The 20,642-nt window shown below is 40.9% G+C and overlaps 1 protein-coding gene and 1 pseudogene across 1 annotated transcript in view; one reads left to right on the forward strand and one right to left on the reverse strand.

Moving 5' to 3' along the window:
• SMAP2 (small ArfGAP2) overlaps nt 1-20,642 on the forward strand; it is a 46,083-nt gene that overhangs the window by 19,157 nt on the left and 6,284 nt on the right. The window contains exons 2-6 of the mRNA XM_065883591.1: nt 10,312-10,445; nt 11,694-11,779; nt 12,767-12,845; nt 19,430-19,516; nt 20,560-20,641. Of these exons, the coding sequence (XP_065739663.1) occupies nt 10,312-10,445; nt 11,694-11,779; nt 12,767-12,845; nt 19,430-19,516; nt 20,560-20,641 (468 nt within the window). The remainder of the gene's footprint in view (nt 1-10,311; nt 10,446-11,693; nt 11,780-12,766; nt 12,846-19,429; nt 19,517-20,559; nt 20,642) is intronic.
• LOC136130353 (polypeptide N-acetylgalactosaminyltransferase 1-like) lies at nt 16,714-19,355 on the reverse strand (annotated as a pseudogene).

Here is a 20,642-nt window from a genome sequence, read left to right on the forward strand (position 1 = left end):
TGTAGGCTTTTTAAAAATTGTATTTAATTTTCTCCACCACCACCCCCGCTCCAGAGCAGAGCAAGGTCAAGGCCAATCCATTGTCTGTAAGCACTGCTAACGGCAAGAGAAAGATTAACAATGTCTCCTCCTTTTTTCCCACTAGCCCCCATTCCACTTCCCTGTTGATTTCCTAGTGTTAAAGCTTTAATGTCTTTAGAGAAAGACCATTTTATTTTATTTTAAAAAGAATTTATTTATTTATTGGCTGAGTTGGGTCTTCGTTGCTGCGCGCGGGCTTTCTCTAGTTGCGGCGAGCGGGGGCTACTCTTCATTGCGGTGCGGGGGCTTCTCCTTGCAGTGGCTTCTGTTGTTGCGGAGCACACGCTCTAGGTGCACAGGCTTCAGTAGCTGTGGCACTGGGGCTCAGCAGTTGTGGCACGCGGACTCTAGAGCGCTGGCTCAGTAGTTGTGGTGCACAGGGTTAGTTGCTCCATGGCATGTGGGATCTTCCCAGACCAGAGCTCGAACCCCTGTCCCCTGCACTGGCAGGCAGATTCTTAACCACTGCGCCACCAGGGAAGCCCCAAAGACCATTTTAAGTTATCTGCTGAAATGGGTTTAGATGTAGACTAACTAATTATTTCATCAGTGAGTGCTCAGCAGTGTTCTACTTCACTAACCACCTTTTTCTGGTTACCTGGTAGGAGGATAATGTTGCTTTGCTTTGTCTCCATGGATATCATAGCAGTTTGTTTGCTACATCTGTTCTGTCGTTGACCTCCTGGATTAAGTTGGCTCAACTGGCTTGTATTTTAGTTGAGTGTAGAATAGCTGCTCTCTTCTTCTAGAATCTCCAAACCTCTATCTGTATCTTGCATTTTTTGTTATTTTATATAAATATGGGAGTAGTATAGAAGTAGCACCAGGAGGTAAAAATGGTAAGAAGGCAGATTAATGGGACTCAGTGTAAAGAAGGCATCTCTAGTATTCAATGCCATCCAACAGTAGAATGGCCTTCCTTTTGAAATGGTACATAACTGACTTAGTACCAGAGCTGTTTAGGGAGGAACCAGATAAAAGGATCTCAATGACTAATGAGAAGGTTAGACTCACCGACTTCTAATGTTCTTTCCACCTCTGATCTTCCAATTTTAAATTCCTTGGTGTAGTATTTACCTTTATTCTCTAATCAATCTCAGAAATCTTTCAATTTGTTTTGTCTCAAACATTTAAGAAGATAACTTTTAGGGCTTCCCTGGTGGCGCAGTGATTGAGAGTCCGCCTGCTGATGCAGGGGACACGGGTTCGTGCCCCGGTCCGGGAGGATCCCACATGCCGCGGAGCGGCTGGGCCCGTGAGCCATGGCCGCTGAGCCTGCGCGTCCAGAGCCTGTGCTCCGCAATGGGAGAGGCCACAGCAGTGAGAGGCCCGCGTACCGCAAAAAAAAAAAAACAAAAAAAGATTAACTTCTGCTTTTTCAAATATATGAACGTGGACAGTGTCTCTTTTTGACAAAAGGAAACAACATTCTTACAAGATGTACCGGATGGAGAGGGACTTACTTCTTCTCTTGCAGAGCGTACTCAGAGCAGAGGTTGATTGAGTAAGCTTTTATTTTGGCCTCATGGTTCCTTAAAATGTTTGTACTTGCAGAGGTTCAAAGTTACTGTTTATTGTTATTTTGGAATAGGGAACTAGGTGAATTCTCTTTTGTGTAGATGGAAATAGGCTGATAAACATACCTCTTAGTAGCCCTACTTAATTTCTCCAAGATGCCACTGGTGTTTATGTGTATTCTTCTTTGTAGTGAATCAAGGTTTGAAGGGATATAATGAGCGGAACTGAGGTACCTAGCGTTAGAATTGTTCTTAAAACAAATACTGCTGCTTCTTTGCTTTGATTCTCGAATTTCATGCTGGAGTTAATGACAGGCCAAGTTCAGGAGAAATTTGCTTCTATTTTCAAATCAGAATGTGTTGATGGAGGTTCTTCCTTACGTGTCTGTCACGTTTAAACCAGCTTTCAGTGCCAATCATAGGCTCCATGAACTGAATTTGATTTCATATTTTTAGACTCATCAAGATCTAACATCTTCAGGGAATTCCCTGGAGGTCCAATGGTTAGGGCTCCGAGCTTCCCCTGCAGGGGGCACAGGTTTGATCCCTGGTCAGGGAACTAAGGTCCTTTATGCCTCATGATGCGGCCAAAAAAAAGACCTAACATCTTCATAGATTATTTCACGTTGTACCTTCAGAACCACTGAATTTCAAGCAGGAAGGGACATGAAAATTTCCTACAAATCAGCCAGTAGAACAATGGTACTAGAAGGGACTTTACAGCTCATGGTTTACCCCACCCACTGTGCAGGGATCATTTCTCCACCATCCCTGAGAATTGATCATCCGGCCTCTTCTTGAACACTTGCACTTACTGGGATTCCACTGTTTCTGGATATGCTGCATTTGTTTTCACGGAACCTTAATTACGAGTTAGGAAATTCTTCCCCAGAGTGTGCCCAAATCAACTTCTACTCACTGGTGCTAGTTATGCCTTTGGAGCCTCACCAAAGTAACCTAATCCCTTTTCTGGGTAATATCTTTGCCTTGAAAGTGTTTGAAAAGTTCTTCTCCCTTCATTTTGCAAAACAGAAAAAAAATTGTATGCTTTTTATCTTGTTAATTGATGACTTCATTTAACAAATACTTATTTTGTATGTACTACTTGCAAGTATGGTGGTAAATGTTTGGGATAAATGATGAAGGGACAAGGTCCTTGCCTTCCAGAGCTGATTGTCTATTTAGGGCAAGAAAGTTTCGTAAGCAACTAATTGTAATAAGATGTTAAGTATTGGAAGAGCAAAGCATGCAATGGACTCTTAGCCATAGCAAAGGTCAAGATTTATTCCCTTGATGGCCTCACAGAAAGAGGTGACATTGGACTAGATTTTGACGTTTTTGAGCAGGGAATGGAGGAGAAAGCCATTTCAGGTAGGAAGAAGGTGTAGGCAAAGAGGCGTGAGTCATGACATTTTTCAGAATGATGACTTGCTCGTCCTGTGTAAAGCACGGGCTCTTAAAGGGCTTTATTATCATGCTAAGGAGTTTCAACTTATCTTTCAGCCAGTAAGGAGCCATGGATGGCTCTGTTGTTTTGTTTTTAAAATACCTGTACTGTTTTTTCTCATTACAGAAGTAATGCAAGTTCATTGCAAACAATTTAGAGAGTATGTTAAAAAATAGGAAAATAAATATTTCACAATCCCACTACCCAGAAATAATAGCTTTTAATATTTTACATATATTCTTCTAGACATTTTTTCTGTGCATACATTTATTCACATTCTTAAACAAAAATGGTTTGATTTGTTCTGTTTATACTGTTTAAAATTGTATTTTATAATTAATATAACGTGGACGTGTTTCTATATTAAATAAAGAGCTACAATTTTCTTTTCCCTGAGTAGTGATATCATAGTTCTTTTATGGAATCTGTTGATGTTTTTTGTTGGAACATTAATATATTACTGAACATTCTTAATATATTTCTTTGTGTACTTGACCTGTTGTTTCCCTGATGAATTCTTACAGGAGGGGTGGGTGGTGTTCAAAGGATTTAGTTACTTTCAATTATTATTATTATTTTTTTTTTTTTTTTGCGGTACGCGGGCCTCTCACTGTTGTGGCCTCTCGCGCTGCGGAGCACAGTCTCCAGACGCACAGGCTTAGCGGCCATGGCTCACGGGCCCAGCCACTCCGCGGCATGTGGGATCTTCCCGGACCGGGGCACGAACCCGTGTCCCCTGCATCGGCAGGCGGACTCTCAACCACTGCGCCACCAGGGAAGCCCTCAATTAATTTTTAAACAAATTTTGCCTCCCTGCTGTGTGCGAGGAACTGTGCTGTGTCCTGGGAATGTAACAGTGAACATCACAGATCTGCCTGCTCTTGTGGCACTTATAGTTTAGTGGAAAAGACATGTTCAGCAATCACACAAATAAATATATGATAAAATATGGTACAACTTAGAAAAAGTAAAGGGTAAAATAAGTGAAAGTCTATAACCTTTGAAAAGTCCTTATTTTTAGAGGTATATACCAAAGTATATACAGATTGCATGGTATGATATTTGGGATTTGCTTCAAAATATTCCAAGGTTGGGAGTTGAGTGTGTGGGAGTATAGCTGAAGTAAGATTGGCCAGAGGTTGATAATTGCTGAAGCTGCTGGTTAATTATGCTCGGCTTTTGTGTGTTTGAAATTTTCCATAACGAAATGTAAAAACCAGAAGAAAAGATGGAAGAGAGAATATAATCTGGTTTAGATTGGGGGACCAAGGAAAGGCTCCTTTGAGGAAGAAGCTTTTCAGCTGAGACCTTCATGATATATAGGAGTTGACCAGGCTACAAGGGGTGGATAGTGGTTGGGGAAGGAGCTCTTTAGGCAGTGAGAGCAGCGTGTACAAAGGCCAGAAGCCCTAAGTAAAGAACATGTTGGTGTTTTGAGGAAATGAAAGAAGGCTGGCATGATTGGAGTTGAGAAGATGGGGAAGTAGCCATGGGCCAGATCATATAAGACCTTGGAGACCACGTTAAGGATTTTGTTCTTTAATCCAACAGTGACAGAAGGCAGGCTTCCCTAGAAAGGTTTTAAGCAGCTGAGTGACAAGGTCACTTTTGCTTCTTTAAGAGCTCAAGCTGACTGTTTTGCAGAGAATGGTTTTGCTTTGGTGTTGGAGGAGAAGGGAATGTAAAAGCGGTGAGAGACATTAATTAGGAGGTTATCGCACTAGTCCAAGAGATCTGGTGCGTTTGGATTAGAGAAATAGTGTTGCAGATGGAGAGAGGAGATACTGATTTGAGAGGTATTTGGTCTTGGTGATGGTGTAGATATGGCGACTGAAGAAGAGAGGTATAAAAAATGATGTATAGGGCTTCCCTGGTGGCGCAGTGATTGAGAGTCCACCTGCCAATGCAGGGGACACAGGTTCGTGCCCCAGTCCGGGAAGATCCCACATGCCGCGGAGCGGCTGGGCCCGTGAGCCATGGCCGCTAAGCCTGCGCGTCCGGAGCCTGTGCTCCGCAACGGGAGAGGCCGCAACAGTGAGAGGCCCGCGTACGGCAGAAAAAAAAAAAAAAAAAAAAAAAAGGAAGAAAATGATGTATAAATTTCTGACTGCTGCGTTTGAACGGATGGAGGTGTAATTGATTAAGATGGAGGAGAATGGAGGAAGAACAGGTTTTGTGACAAGAGATTGAGAGTTAAGTTTGGAATATGCCATTCAGAAAATTAGCACCAATTTACATTTACACCTCTATATTTGAGACTACATGAAAAGTTTACATTTGGGGGCCTGATCTGTACAGATTTGTGTTTTGGAGAGATTATTCTGGTGGGAGTCTGTTTAGTTGTTACTCTGTGAGCTCTTTGAAATAGGGAATCTCATCTTTATTGTCTCTGCCTTTGTATTCCTGGTACCTAGCAGGCAGAGTGCTTGGCACATAGTAGGTACTCAATAAATAATATTAAAAGAATGAATGCTTAATACAACATTGTAAATTAACTATATTTCAATAAAATTTTTAAAGAAGAGCTAACAAAAAAATCTTATGCCCGTTTTAAAAAAATGAATGCTTATAGGTGAGATATGAGAAGGTCTAGGTAGAAATGGATAGATTCTGGGAAAGTTTCCAAGGTAGATTCAACAGGGCTTGGATGGAAGATGGAAGAGAATTTCTCTCCCTTCCTTCACCCTTCCTGCTGAAGAGCTTTTCAACAGCTCCAAGATGCTGGCAGGTCTAACTTATGGGTATCCATTGATTTAGCAATGTTTTCTTTTTCCCCCTTAACATTTATTTTTTGGAACTCCATGGGTTAGAGATCAACAAGTTGTAATTAGTATAATAGTAGCTTCAAGCTATCTGTAACTCTAGTTCTCTTCTCTCTGCTGATTTCTCAAGCCCAGAACCCTCCTAGGCCTAGTAGCTCTGGTGATGGGGGAAGTTTCAGCAGCAAGAAAAATTTGCAGCTGGGCATCAGTAGTTAACTCGGTTATGTAGAAGCCATCCAGTAGTTGAATGTAAATTGGATTTATTTATATGCTTTCCATTTTACAAATGGAGAAATAAGCCCTGGAGAATCTTGTCAAAAGGCGTGTAACTAGTCAGTGTAAGCCCAGGTTTCCCTGATACTGGGCTGGTGCTTACTAGAGCTGATTTCTTGACAGATTAACCAAATCCATATACTTTCTTCATTTTTACTGACCCCTCATTGCAGAGTGATTATTTATTAATTTTAATATTGCTTAATGCTTCCTGAGCCTGCTTGTCGGCCCCTGATGAATATGTTCACTTAGCCATGACCTTGCTCTTATGTTGTGCTAATCACTACCAGTTTATATCACTGTCTATCATCCTCTTTGCTTTCAGAATGGTTTGAAATATTGCCTCTCAGAGTCTCTTTCCATTTTCAACTTCAAAATGGTATCTTTTATATTTTCTCCCTGGTTGCCATGGCCAATGTGTATGGAACAATTGGATTATCTTTGCATGTATCCCATATTTAAGTAGGCTGGCCTTGTAGCAACAGTACCAGGTGCTGTGGAATCCAGGCACATCAGATGGCTGTCAGCTTCCCACCTTCCTCTGTGTGTGCAGTGGAGGCGTGTATGGACACCAGGGCAGGGTGGGGGCGTATAACAGAAAAGGGGAACAGCTGGGGGTTTGAGTAGTATATTCTCAAGGAATATATTGAGGGAGAAAAAAGAAGCTGCTTAAAATTTCATGTTTTCTGAAGACTTTGAAATTGTATCGAGGGTAAGTTTCTTTCTGCTCTTCAGTCCGTTGATTTTGATTCTGACGTTTTAGGACTAGAACTCACATTCCTAACAAGCAGCATTCTGTGGTGTTGCATAGTGTTGGCTTATACCTATGAATTCGTTAACATGCCCTTGTCAGACTTCCCTGGTGGCGCAGTGGTTAAGAATCCACCTGCCAATGCAGGGGACACGGGTTCGAGACCTGGTCGGGGAAGATCCCACATGCCACGGAGCAACTAATCCCGTGCACCACACCTACTGAGCCTGCGCTCTAGAGCCCACGAGCCACAACTACTGAGCCCACGTGCCACAACTACTGAAGCCCGCATGCCTAGAGCCTGTGCTCTGCAACAAAGAGAAGCCACCGCAATGAGAAGCCCGTGCACCGCAACGAAAAGTAGCCCCCACTCGCCGCAACTAGAGAAAGCCCAGGCGCAGCAACGAAGACCCAACACAGCCAAAAATAAATAAATTAATCAAAAAACAAAACAAAACATGCTCTTATCATGAAGGAGATGAATGGGAAATGGGTTCCAGTAATCTCATTCTATGCCTTGTTCTTATATGTAGCTCTCTTTTATTATTACCCCTCTATATTCTCAGCACTGTAAGGTGAATATTATTGTACACATTTTGTAGATGAGGAAACTGGGGTTTAGGAAGCTTAAGTATCTCTCTGAAGGTCACACAGCTAATCATTGATGAAGCTGACCTTCGAAATGTAAGTTTTTTTTCTGGCTGCAAAGATTATGCTTTTAATAACAACACCATTTTCCCATAGTTTCAGCCATATAAGTATCTCTCCTGTGTTTTCCTTTTCTCCAATTTCAGAATCCTTTATGGAGCATGCAGTTATTGATTAATAAATCTAGTGGCTTAAAACTAAAGGAGGCTGAGTGTCTGAGATAGAACTGTCCGTATTTCACTGGGAAAAGGTTGTAGGAGGGATATGGGAGGGGGAGCAGAGAAGGCTTCCTCTGACCTTTCATGAAAATTTTATTGCCTGTGTTTCTATACTGAGGCCTTGTTAGTGGCTCCAGAATATCAGGATTTAGTCTTGTATTCCTCCAAGACAAAGAGACGTTAAATACTCTGGAACGGGATCTGGAGAAATTCCACAGTTGTGACAGTAGCTTAGATGTTTGGGAATCACCTTCTCCAGACTTAGGGTCAGGAAGCAAATAGCATAACATTCCACAGGTAACTTTTTACTTTTTTAATTTTTAATTTTATTTTTGGCTGCGTTGAGTCTTTCTTGCTGAGCACGGGCTTTCTGTAGTTGCAGTGAACAGGGGCTACTCTTCATTGCAGTGCGCGGGCTTCTCACTGCAGTGGCTTCTCTTGTTGTGGAGCATGGGCTCTAGGCGTGTGGCCTTCAGTAGTTGTGGCTCGCGGGCTCTAGAGCGCAGGCTCAGCAGTTGTGGCGCACAGGCTTAGTTGCTTCCCGGACCAGGGATCAAACCCATGTCACCTGCATTGGCAGGCAGATTCTTAACCACTGCACCACCAGGGAAGTCCCACAGCTACCTTTTAATTAGTGTTTTGGGCTTCTGATTTTGTTAGCAAACAAATATAATGTAACTATCTTATGAGTTCTAGAATCTCGAGCAAAGGGAAAATGGTAAAGAAACATGAAATATTAACTTTTAGTCCCATTTTAAATCCTGTATAATTTAGATTTTACCTGAGTTCCTTTATGAAAACTGTAACCCAAAATAGACATACAGCACGCTAAGGAACCTCATTCACATCTATTTAGGTTTTCTGTTTTGTGTTTATGTTAACTCCCACTGAAAGAAGTGTGTGGATCATTTGTGTGTTTATTGGCTACATAGCAGATCTACTGTGCAAATCTGGGGATTTGAAGGGACTGAAGGTCTTTTTAGAAGATAAATCTGAGCCTAGCAAGATTAGAGCAGTAAGAGGGTATTGGGATAAAATTTGAGGCAGAGAACACCACCTGGTGGTTATAAGGAGGATCTGAGCCTTCTGTATTTGTAGTTTTTGCCATAGTATCAGTAATATCTTTGTCCAAAAATTACATTCTTACTTATAATAATTGCAGATTCAAATTTCTAAGAATAATTTTCTGCCATATGATTTTAGCATTCCCTTATTAAAACTGCTGCCAAAACCCTTAGACCAACCAAACTATTATCTGTGTCCAGCAGAAGTGAAACCTCATGTCCTTTGTTGCTCCAAATGCAGGTCCTCTTTATTTCTGTAGAAAATCAATTAGTGTCTTTTCACCTCTTTATCAAAACCTCTAACTCTGACATCATGCTTCTTTTATGTGGTAAATTTCTGCTTAGTGGAATGATGGCAGAGGAGATATTAGTGATTTTTCAGCAGGTGTTTGGCAGGTGTCATATAAAAGTAAGTCAGTTTTATCCTGTATAAAAGTTATGAAGAAGAGATTGGAAATTTCCCAGAGTGTGATTATTAGGGTGAGCAAAGTTGGCAGGGGATGGGAGATTGTGTAACAGAATTTTACTGAAATACGTATCTGAGATTTCTTTTTTATTGCTATAAGTATCTGTATTATTTGACAATCGTGAATCTAAATAATTCTGTAGTTGGGTAAAGTAGGGACATCAGCCCGAGGGGAGAGGATCCTATTAAGTGAATCTGGATGCATATTTTATAGGCCTGGTTGGGAGGGGAAGATAAACAAAGTTTTAAATTTCAGGCTGAGCCTTGAGCTGGCATGGCATGTCTGTATCTTTTTTCCTGGTAGGAAAACTGAATCCAGGTCTCACTACCATTGAAATGTTTCTTGAGGGAGGGCTGTTCGTGTAAGATACTAAATAGAATGTGACATGACTTCCCATTGTTCTCCTGGGATTTTTAAAAACCATGAGTAACAGTATTATAATATTTGCATTTCAACACTCATCAGATACTGTAAAAAGCTGCTCCATATTCAAATGCCCACACATTATATAATCCCATTTATATAAAATGTCCAGAATTGGCAAATCTACAGAGACAGAAAGTAGATTTGTGGTTGCCTGGGGCTGGGGTGGGGGGAAGTTGGGAGGAAATGGGGACTGCTTGCTAATGGGGTTGAGATTTCTTTTTGGGGTGTACACCATCACCAGAATTAGATAGTGGTGATGGTGTACAACTGTCTGAGAATACTAAAAACCACTGTGTTGTACACTTAAAGAAAACTTAAACTTAAAGAAAGCTGATTCTTGGAGGAATGAACAAAACCAATTTTTTAAAGAAAGGTGATTATGGGAATTCCCTGGCAGTCCAGTGGTTAGGACTCAGCACTTTCACTGCCAGGGCCTAGGTTCAATCCCTGGTTGGGGAACTAAGATCCTGCAAGCTGCACAGCACAGCCAAAAAAATAAAAATAAAATCTAAAAAAAAGTTTTTTAAAGATGATTGTGGTAACAGTTCTCTCACTTACGTTCTAGCAGAAATGTTGTCTGATAACCTAAATATTCCACTTTGGGTCTTGAATGTTGTTTTAATTGGTACTTTATTGGCCTGTTTCTGACCGTCACAGGACCACGATGGGCCTCCTGGAACATTGGTGTGTTCATCTGCATTCGATGTGCTGGGATCCACAGGAATCTCGGGGTGCACATATCCAGGGTAAAATCCGTTAACCTCGACCAGTGGACTCAGGAACAGATCCAGGTATTCACACAGCCCAAGAGTGAGTCAACTGCTCCCATATTTCCATGTAAAAGTAGTTCCGGATGAATTTCAGTCAAACTGGGCATAAAGGTGAAGGTAAAGGAAAGTTTAGTTGTTAAACACTTATGTCACATTTAACATTTTTAATCTTTGTATTTAAGACACAAGTTATTCTACTTATATTTTGCTTCCTTCAAAGCACTAATAGTCTATGGACTAGGACCCCATGGATCCGTGAAGGTATAAAGGGGGATCTTTGGATTATTTTCTAAGGGCCTTGGCATTTGCAGATCTAACATTTATAGTTTTAGATACTCACTTAAAAGAAGAAAACCCTCCAACACATAGACTTATAATAGTGTTTTATTGCAGAAATGCATATATGAATCTTGCTTGCTGTCAGGTTGGTGGGCTGGGCATGAGATACTTAAGTTAGTGAGTCCAGCCTGGCCCAAGAGCTGCACCTCCATGTGGCTTCATTGTTCTATATTCTCTTCCTGCATTGAAACTTGTTAAAGTAATTTTTTAAAAAAATATTTTTTCCTTTGTTTGGGGGGAAAGAAGCTCCAAACAAAACGAGTTGCTAAAGTTGGTGTTAGAAATAAGAGGTTATTCCTAACAGAAAATGGCTTTAGAAGTTACTTTAGATTATTTTTATGGATTCACTAAAGGACTAAAAGGTTAGTTATATTTTCCAGTTACACTTTACTGTATCTTATGAAGGAAATTACATGCCATGGAGGTATTTGGGAATTTGAAGATTTTTTAAAATCTTGGAATTTCTCTCTCACAAGTGTTAAGGAGTCTTTCAAAAGCCTAATGAGAAGCACATTTATTGGTACTACAACGGAATAGGTTAATTACTGCTATAAACTCAGAATTGTAGTTGTTCCTGATTATTGCCTGCCTGATTAGGCACTGATTATTGCCTGCCAAGTAGACATTTTGATTGGCAGCTATGTCTTGGACTTTCAAATGGGATCTTGAATTATTATTGAATTAAATGTATCCTGTCAGACAAATCTTTCAATAAAAGGAGGAGGGGTGGCAGGAAAGACAGCTGTGAAAGTAAATGGTTGGGAGTAGAGCAGAGAGAATCATGGATTGGAAACCAGAAGACAGGTTTAAATCTCGGTTCTCCCATTCCCTAGGTTGGTTCTTCAATTGTAAAATGGTACAATTGGGTGAGAAGTTTTTCAGTTCTTTCCTGATGTGACATTCCTTGTTTCCACATCTTTTTTATTGCAGTGCATGCAAGAGATGGGGAATGGAAAGGCAAACCGACTTTATGAAGCCTACCTGCCTGAGACCTTTCGGCGACCTCAAATAGACCCGTATCTTTTCTGGAGCAACTCAGAAGGCTGAGTGGTTTTTTTTGGTGTTTTGGGAGAGTCACACAAGACTCAGAACCCATGATCTGACTGGGCCATATTTATATGTGGATTAGTCGAAGTCTGGCTTTTCCTCTCTCCAGCAACCAAGACACACAGGAAGTCCACATATACTTTCTAATGTCAGAATGGTGGTGTCACATGGGGAAGACTTGTTCAGGAATTAAGACTGCAGTGGTTCACTGTGAATTCTTCCATAAAGTGACATCTCCAATAATTTTTGGATCTCTGAAACCATTGTTTGATAAAAAGAATATTTATTGTGCTATGTTGAGTTAGCAAAACTACCATTCATTTTTAACACCTTTTTATGTCCTAGCTCAAAGAATTAACTGTTGTTGACCAGTTAATCCATGACTTTCTTCCCCCATCCCCTCAAAAGGAGATAGCACCCAGCTCACAAAACCAAACCCCCTGAACGCAGTGCTTCTCAAAATGTGGTTTGTAGACCATCTTGTTAGAGTTTGCTTTTGGTGGGTGCAGGTGGAACCTGTTAAATGCAGATTTGGGGCCCTGCAGAGGATCCACTGATCAGAATCTGGCAGTGGGGCACAAGAGGTTATAAGGGGCACTCGGGTGCCTTTGTTTAAGACTTGTTGACTTAAGGGCTTTAAAATAGATAAATGACTGCTTTACCTGTATTCTAGAACAGCCACAGGCTCCACTGATGTCAAAATGAGGATTGATCCCATTTTCTGCTATCATTACTCTGAAGGAAAATCCTAGGAAATGGTGATTCCCTGCAGTAACCACAAAGGAGGCATTTAAAGGTTTTGGTCAGGGAAACCCCACGTGAAGAGACGGGAGCCATATGGGGAAACCAGGCAGGAGGGAGAGAGGAGAACAATGTTCCATGAGATACAAATTGACCTTTTATAGTCATTCCATGAGAAAGATTTGTTTGATTTATCCTTAATAAGCTTTTTGCAGAGCTGTCGAGGGATTTATTCGAGATAAATATGAGAAGAAGAAATACATGGACCGAAGTCTGGACATCAATGCCTTTAGGGTTGGTTGTAAATCTTTCAAGTTTTGTTCATAATAAGTAATTTGCTTATTAATCAGCCCAGGTGGGAATTTGAAGAACAGCTACCAAAATACTCTAAGTCCATAAAGGAAAAAAAAAAGCCAGCTATAGAATCAAGACCATGAAGTATCATGGAGCAAACTTTTGCCGCAGGGATGGACCAACCATCGGTGAATTCTTTACCGTGATTTGGATTTAGGTGTTAGTGATTCCCAGTTCCAAATTCTTCAAATGGACATGTTGGGCATGCTAGATCAAACAGAATAATATGTGTGCGTATGTGTATACACGTGTGTGTGTGTGTGTGTGTGTGCGCGTGCATTTTTTTGCTGTAAATGCAGTCAACAAAATTAGGTGTAATTAAAGCACCAGAGTTTCCTTCAGTTTGACCAGCATATTATTTCCAGTGTGTCGACAGACTGCCAATGGGACCCTTGTTCTTGAGAGGGGGTTTTAGGAGACTCCCAGTCGCCAAGTACACTTTTCATCCTAGGCGTGTAGTTAGAATCTGAAATACAGTGTATGATAACTGGACAAGTATAACATACGGGAGGAAGTACAACACGGTTTCTGGAAGAAGAAAATATGCCTGACTAATGACAACTAGAGTGGAACCAATCAATATGACTATTTAGACCTTCAAAAAGCCTTTGACAAGACTCTATAGTAAATTTGCCTTGGAATAATTAACTGTTTCTCTACCCAAGGAAGTATGGAGAATATGGGATTCTCCAGTTCTAGCCAAGGACCTATCTAGCTATCCTCTATCTTCTATCTGTTATTTATTTTAATGGAAGATGTACTAGCCAGTGAAATCATTAAGTTTACACAGGGCTGTAAGCCCTTCCAGGCAATTTAAAGTCAAGCTAATTGGAATCAGCTCCAGACTGATCTTTTGAGCTTGTGTGAAAAGGGACACTAACTGGGAGGTGAATTTCAATGTAGGCAAGTGCAGGGTAATACGTGTAGTTAGGTAAAGATAATTCCTTCTCAACTTAGTATGAAGGACTCTTACCTCACAGTCATCCAGAAAAGGGACCTGGAAGTTATTGTAACTGTCCCAAGAAAGAATTAACCCAGTGCACAGCTACGGCTTGGATGGCATCATCAAAAAGGGTTTGAAACCAAAGCACAAACGTTTTCCTTTCACTTGTAGAAAACTGTGGTCTCTTTCCTTAGCTCTATTCATTGTACCAGACCATATGAAATCAGACAAGGTCAGAAAAAGGTATCTGAGGTAATTCAGAAGGTGGGAGAAGAGGAAAGAGAAGCTATATGGAGATAGATAGTGTTCGTTCGTAATTACAACACATGTGCCGTACCCATGAAAGCAGCCTGTTTTACTCACTGACTGTTTCCATTTAGGAAGGAAATATTTCCTATGTGCCAAAGAGCTATTTCTTTTTTTTTTTTTTTTTTTTTTGCTGTACGCGGGCCTCTCACTGTTGTGGCCTCTGCCGTTGTGGAGCACAGGCTCCGGACGCGCAGGCTCAGCGGCCACGGCTCACGGGCCCAGCCGCTCCGCGGCACGTGGGATCTTCCCCGACCGGGGCACAAACCCGTGTCCCCTGCATCGGCAGGCGGACTCTCAACCACTGCGCCACCAGGGAAGTCCAAAGAGCTATTTCAAACTTTTTTATTTGATGTACTTAGATTTTTAAAAAATACTCTTGCAAAGATTTATATGCCAAGAATTAATATTTGCTAAGTGAAGGCATTTATTATCAAATCTAAAAGAAACTGGCTTTGTTAATTAAAGAGTATTCTTTTTAAATGGACAGATAGGACATTTTTAACTTCAAGAAATAAAGTGTTCTGTATTAAAGCATTACACTATGCATGAAACAGACATAGCTGCATGTGTTCTTCATGATTATAATACCACTTTATAGATAATATGAAAGTTAAAGTGGAAAATCCATGCCTACTCTTATCTTTACTGATGATTATCATTTTGGTGTGTTCCCCCATTTTCTCCTACTTTTTGGAGGCGTAATTATAGTACAGTTACATAGAATGTCTCCTGCTTTCACTCGACTTAACAGATCTTTTTTTTGTAACGTTACTTGTTAGTTTTCACAACTTGTAATTGTTGAATCTTATTCAGTGAGTAACTAGATCACAGTTTATTTTACTATTCTCCCCTGTGGCATAAAGGTTAAGTTTTTCTTCAGCATATAAAATTCTGGGATGAAGTTCTTGGTGTATATAACCTTTTCCATGTTTTGGATTATTTTCTTAAGATACATTACAAAATATCGTATTATCTAGGGTAAAGGGTTTCAGCATTTGTCTCTTTGTACTTTTGCCAATATACTTTCTAGAAGTTGTGCTATTTTATACTGTCTTCTCAGCATTGGGTAAGAGTGGTAGTTTTACTCAATCCCTACCAATATTAGATATTATTATTAAGATTTTTCTCCCTCAAAAAGTGCTTTTTTTTTTTTTTTTTTGGCTATGCCTTGCAGCTTGAGGGATCTTAGCTCCCCAACCAGGGATTGAACATGGGCCCTCAGCAATGTAAGCGCAGAGTTCTCACCACTGGACCTCCAGGGAATTCCCCCCAAAATTAATTTTAAATTTCACTTTTCGATCATTAGCAGGGCTGACCATTTTTCATGTGTATGCTATACTTCCTTTTGTTTTTAGTCAAATTTTATTTTTTAAAAAAGCAGCAGATCAACATTACAATTCAAGAACCTGATGTAAATATGCACTTGACAATGAAGCACATCTGAGTATGGAGTGAAAAAAGTTTTCCAAAAAACCATCAAATGTATCATCTCCAAATACCCAAATAATAAGTCACTTCTACAGGCCTTTTGTTGAGTGGAATCGTAAACAAAGAACAGAAGATTTATTGCTGCGAAAACAAATCTGTAGTACAGTAGTATGAATCTTGGGTATTAAGCATATCAGTTGAATCAAGTTAGGAAGTTGAAAATCTAATAAGAAATTGGTGTGTATGAGAGAAAGTCTATAAGCCAGCTGACCCAAGAGCAACTGAGATATCAAACTTGTTCAGTGAGACCAGACATTATTTTAAATCTCCATATTTTGAAGGCAATTAAAAATTACAATTCCAACAGCCCACAAACTAAATTTAAAAAACTGTAGAAAGCATTAAAACCATGTTCAAAGAGCCACTTTTCCAGCTCAATTTCAGCACCCCAAGGGAAAAGAAAAGCATCCATGACTATCACAGATGAAAACAGAATGAATGTCATCAGAATCAGTTATTTTTCCCCACTGAGGTATAAAATCTATATAGAAATTTGATACTATACTGTAACAACTTGTACTTCTCATAGTTCTATTTTAATGTCCTTTAGACCCTGTTTAATATAGTTTTCTTAATTGTTATAAAAATGTTTTCATGATTCTGAATCTGGTTCCAGTTCTTTTTCATTTTTTTATATCAATATTTAATAACACTAGCTACCAGTTCTGATCAGAAAAAAAATCTTGGACGTCTCTTCATTATAACAGCATATTCAGCAGAAATTACTGGTGTGCAAGCAAACCATAAAAGGTACAGCTCTCTGGAAATCACATTTCGTAGATTGTTTCAGTCTGAATATGCTTTACAATGATTCTTGATGGAAGACTCTTCCGATCTTGTAAACATCAGTGTGCACAGTCTTGCTACTACGTAGTTTCATATCCTTGGACAGGAGGGCCGGTTCACAGCTAGTGAAAGCGAGAACAGTCTAAGTTTTAACGGCTGATAAACCCTACATCCTACAGGAGGAAAGCACTTTTCCTTTTTTGCTACTTAAGAATGTGGCAGAAATGGATGCTGAGGTAGCCCCGTCAATCCTTATTTTCTTCTTTCTTTGTAAATTTGGTCTCAAAATTCTGGAAGGGAGACATTTCGAAGAAGCCACTGCTAGGACTGGCTTCCACTGCAGTCTCTAATGCAGGGCACCTGGCTATCCTCTTCTGTGGCTTTATCTAGGCACTGATTACTGTTCACAGGCTGCAGGGTTAATTTCGCCGGGTCATACTCCCAAAGTTGGTTGCCTTTTAGGTGGTAGCGTTTGAGCATTGTGACTGGGCCAGTAAGTTTGCAGACAAAGGTCATCGGTTCTAATTTCTTTGTTGGCAGTGTAAGAGAAAACCGGATTACCTCCCATACCATGACAGTTAAAAATTCCAACTTTTTCATTCTCTTTTCTAGCCATGTTATACAGACACTGATTTGTTTCCACATTTCGTATCTCTCCCAAAGAGAAATAGTGATGTGGAATCTGAGAATCTGCATAAATATTCTCTAGGTACCAAAAGAAAGGTCTGCATTGGAGTTTGCGTCTTAGACCAAGTCTTGGTGATATATCTCCATAATCTACCTTTGTAACACCTGGATAAATTATACAGAAGAAATGCTTGAATTCATCCATACACACTTCTGCAAGTCATCTGTTGTTTTTATTGATAATCTGCCCTGTGCCTCCTGGAAACGTGTAGGGTGTAGCTTTCTGAAACACATGTCCAACATGTGAGCAAGTAACAATCTCCAAAGTTCCTCCACACTGCCAAATCCTAAAGGAAATTTCTAGGTTTTCTCCTCCCCAAATATCCATTCCAGCATCATATGTTCCAATTTCCTGAAAGTAATCTCTATTGAAAAAAGGCCTCCTGCCATTGTAGGTGTTCTCACGGGAAGAATTCCATCCCCTTTCCTTCTGTCCATTTCTCTTTGGGGAACAGGATACCAGCGAAAATTAAGCTTCCAGTTGAATCCACCATAGGTCATGTCAGAACCTGCCTTGTATTCAAAATTATCATCACTGATCACATCAATGATAGGATAGTCCACTGTCTTCCTGTCATGTTTGATCCTGGCTAAGAGAGGCTCCAGCCATCCCACTGTACACTCACAGTGAGCATCTTAAAAGGTGATCACTTGGCCTTTAGACACTTGGCCTTTAGACACTGCAGCTCCTTTTAACCTAGCTCTGATCAATCCAGAGCATTGCTTCATTCGAATGACATGAACTGGTAATTTAATTTTTTCACCTCTCTAGAGGTCTTTTCAAAAAGTCTCTTTCACTGGCCTCATCTACTAGAACAATTTTTTCTCGCATGTGTCTTGGTGAGCGATTAATGACACTATGCACACTTCGCAGAAGTGTGCTCCAAGCCTCATCGTGGGAAACAATCACCACACTTGTTGTGATAATATTCCTTGTATCCAGGAATATTATCTGGATACACCTTTGTTTTACACCCTTCTAACCTAACATCTGGTAAAGATCTGTTGAGTGCAGTCATCTCACTTGCCGTTAAATTGAACTGATTGATTTTAAACATGTCTTTCATCTTTTCTTGATCCTCTTTAGTAGGAATGACGACTGGTTTCCCCATTTCTCCAGGACTTTCATGAGGCTTTTGTACTGGCTCTAGAACATCCCCAGCAGGAAGTCCTCTCTTTATTTTTTCATCACAGTTGTTGCATTCACTGAAGTGAAACAGCAGGAACATATCCAAGAGTACCCAAATCAAGGAGGTGGCTAGGACCACCTTGCAATACGCAGATTTTCTCACGGCACTTTAAGTCAAACGCAAAATTTTAAAATATATATAAATATACAAAGGTCATGAAAATTATTCCAATCCAGTTTCATCAGCAATCACGCTCATAACCTTGGTCCGCGCGCGGCGGCGGCGGCGGCGGCGGGCGCTCCTCGGGGCCGGCTCGGGAGGTCGCGGCGCGGTCCCGTGGGCCGCAGCGCGGGCGCTATTTGTCGGGCTACCGCCCGCCGCTTCGCCTCCTCGACCACTGCCTGCTGCTCGCCCGACGCGAGCCCCGCCTCCGCCGCCTCTACTTCCTTTTATATGCCTGTGTTCTTGTTTACTTTGTGGCTCTGTTATGCATTGAGATTTGATGATAAAAATGTGACCAGTAACGGTATAATCTGTGACAGTATTATGAAACTGCCTCTGAAAGTAACAAAAACTGAGAAAGGCTTTCTAATATTCTGGTTTTGATGTGCTTTTTGGTTTTATACAGATGATGCATTCAGGACACCCTGAAAGGGATACTTGAATCCTTTTACTCATTTTTGCCTTATTTTCTTGATTTTTGTTTTTCTAATCCTTAAGCTTGGTTTATTTTCTTATTTTTAAAAAAGGAGATGAAGAGGGAGAGAACTTTTGATGGAAGTTAGAAAATCACAAAGGCTGTATGCCGAGTAAGATGAACAGTTTTCACCCCTGTGCCAAGTTGAGCAAGTTAAACTAGGGTCAAAAAGGGGCAGCAAAACTGGTGAAATGGTTTAACCCCTGTAGATAACCCCATCTGCACACTAGCGGTCATAAGTGTGTTAGACAGAACAAGGAGGGAGGTGCTTAAGAAATTTGAAAGATGCCTCTTGCAGTCTTGAGGCCAGGGTGGAAGAGGCCAACGCTCATGCCTCACACCAAGAAACCCCGAGTTTGTCAGACTCCTACATCGGATTCAGTAGGGATATTTGTGTCCTTTTGGGCCATTTGAGGTTATAATTTGTTGAACTGTTAGTCACCATGGGGCCTGTTCTTTGTCTTGTTTTGTTAAATCATCCTAGAAAGAAAAAGATGACAAGTGGAAAAGAGGGAGCGAACCAGCTCCGGAGAAAAAAATGGAACCTGTTGTTTTTGAGAAAGTTAAAATGGTAAGTGGGGAAGTATGTGCACTGTGTGGACGGCCTTGTTCACATGGCGTGTTCACATGTGGAGGGGACAGGTGGGGTGGTGTTGATAGCATATCGCACCGTTGCACCTGGGGCTAAAGGGGGGCCACGTTTGGGTTAGATCACCCGCTGACACTTCTGCTGCTTTCTCATTGCCTTGTTGCTGCCTGATCTGCTCTGTAACACTTCTTTTGGGGTCCAGATGGGAGCTTAGGAAATGCATCTGTCCCATCTGAGCAAGAGGCACGTTTCATGGCAGAATGCCAAGGCTCTGTGACACCTTCTGAGCAGAGGCTACATTAGTCCTTCTCTCCTTAGACCTTCTTTACCTCGTTTTCCTGTTGTGGTTAAGGACAGTCCAGAAGCCAGGCTATCCTCATCCATTTTAAACCATCCCTTCTTGTATTCTTTCTCTGTCATATGGAAGTAGACACCTTTCTTTTCCCACAGGACATATTGTGGCAGTGGTAGTAGATGCTCCACTATAGGAGTTTAGATTCTTGGGAAAGAGGACTTTTTCCTGTTTGCTTAAGGAGGAGTCTTTTATCGTCATTCTGAGTTGCGCTGTCTGTAGAACGCATTCCTTAGTGATACTGGCAGAGTGAATTAGGTAACCTTTAACTGAGCTTCTTTTCAGTATTAAAGGTTTTCTAATCACTGGGAGATGTGCTGGCTCTTGTACCATCGGACACCTGCCTTTATTCTTGGCTTTTCCTGGAACCAGAAACTGCTGCTCCTGTTGGATACCCTGATCTGTGGTTGTCTTGGTTTCAGAAAGATCTGTCTCTTCAGAAAGCCAAATAAGCACAGATGACAGCTTTGTTTTTCACTTTAGCTTTGATTTCTGCACTGTGCCTCCTGACTTGATTTTTTCACACGATACTTCCTGAGTTGTGTTTCTTTGGTAACTCTCTTTGAATAACAGCAGCCATGCCACAAGAATCCCTGTGGCTTTACAGTAGAGAGGAGAATAGAAGGTTCAAAAACACCTGCTTATTTTTTTCTGTAACGTATTTTCACCTTAGCCACAGAAAAAAGAAGATCTACAGCTACCTCGGAAATGTTCCCCGAAATCCACAGCACCTGTCATGGATTTGTTGGGCCTTGG

The sequence above is a fragment of the Phocoena phocoena genome, chromosome 1 (genome assembly GCF_963924675.1).
Source record: "Phocoena phocoena chromosome 1, mPhoPho1.1, whole genome shotgun sequence".
In the NCBI taxonomy this organism is placed as follows: Eukaryota; Metazoa; Chordata; class Mammalia; order Artiodactyla; family Phocoenidae; genus Phocoena; species Phocoena phocoena.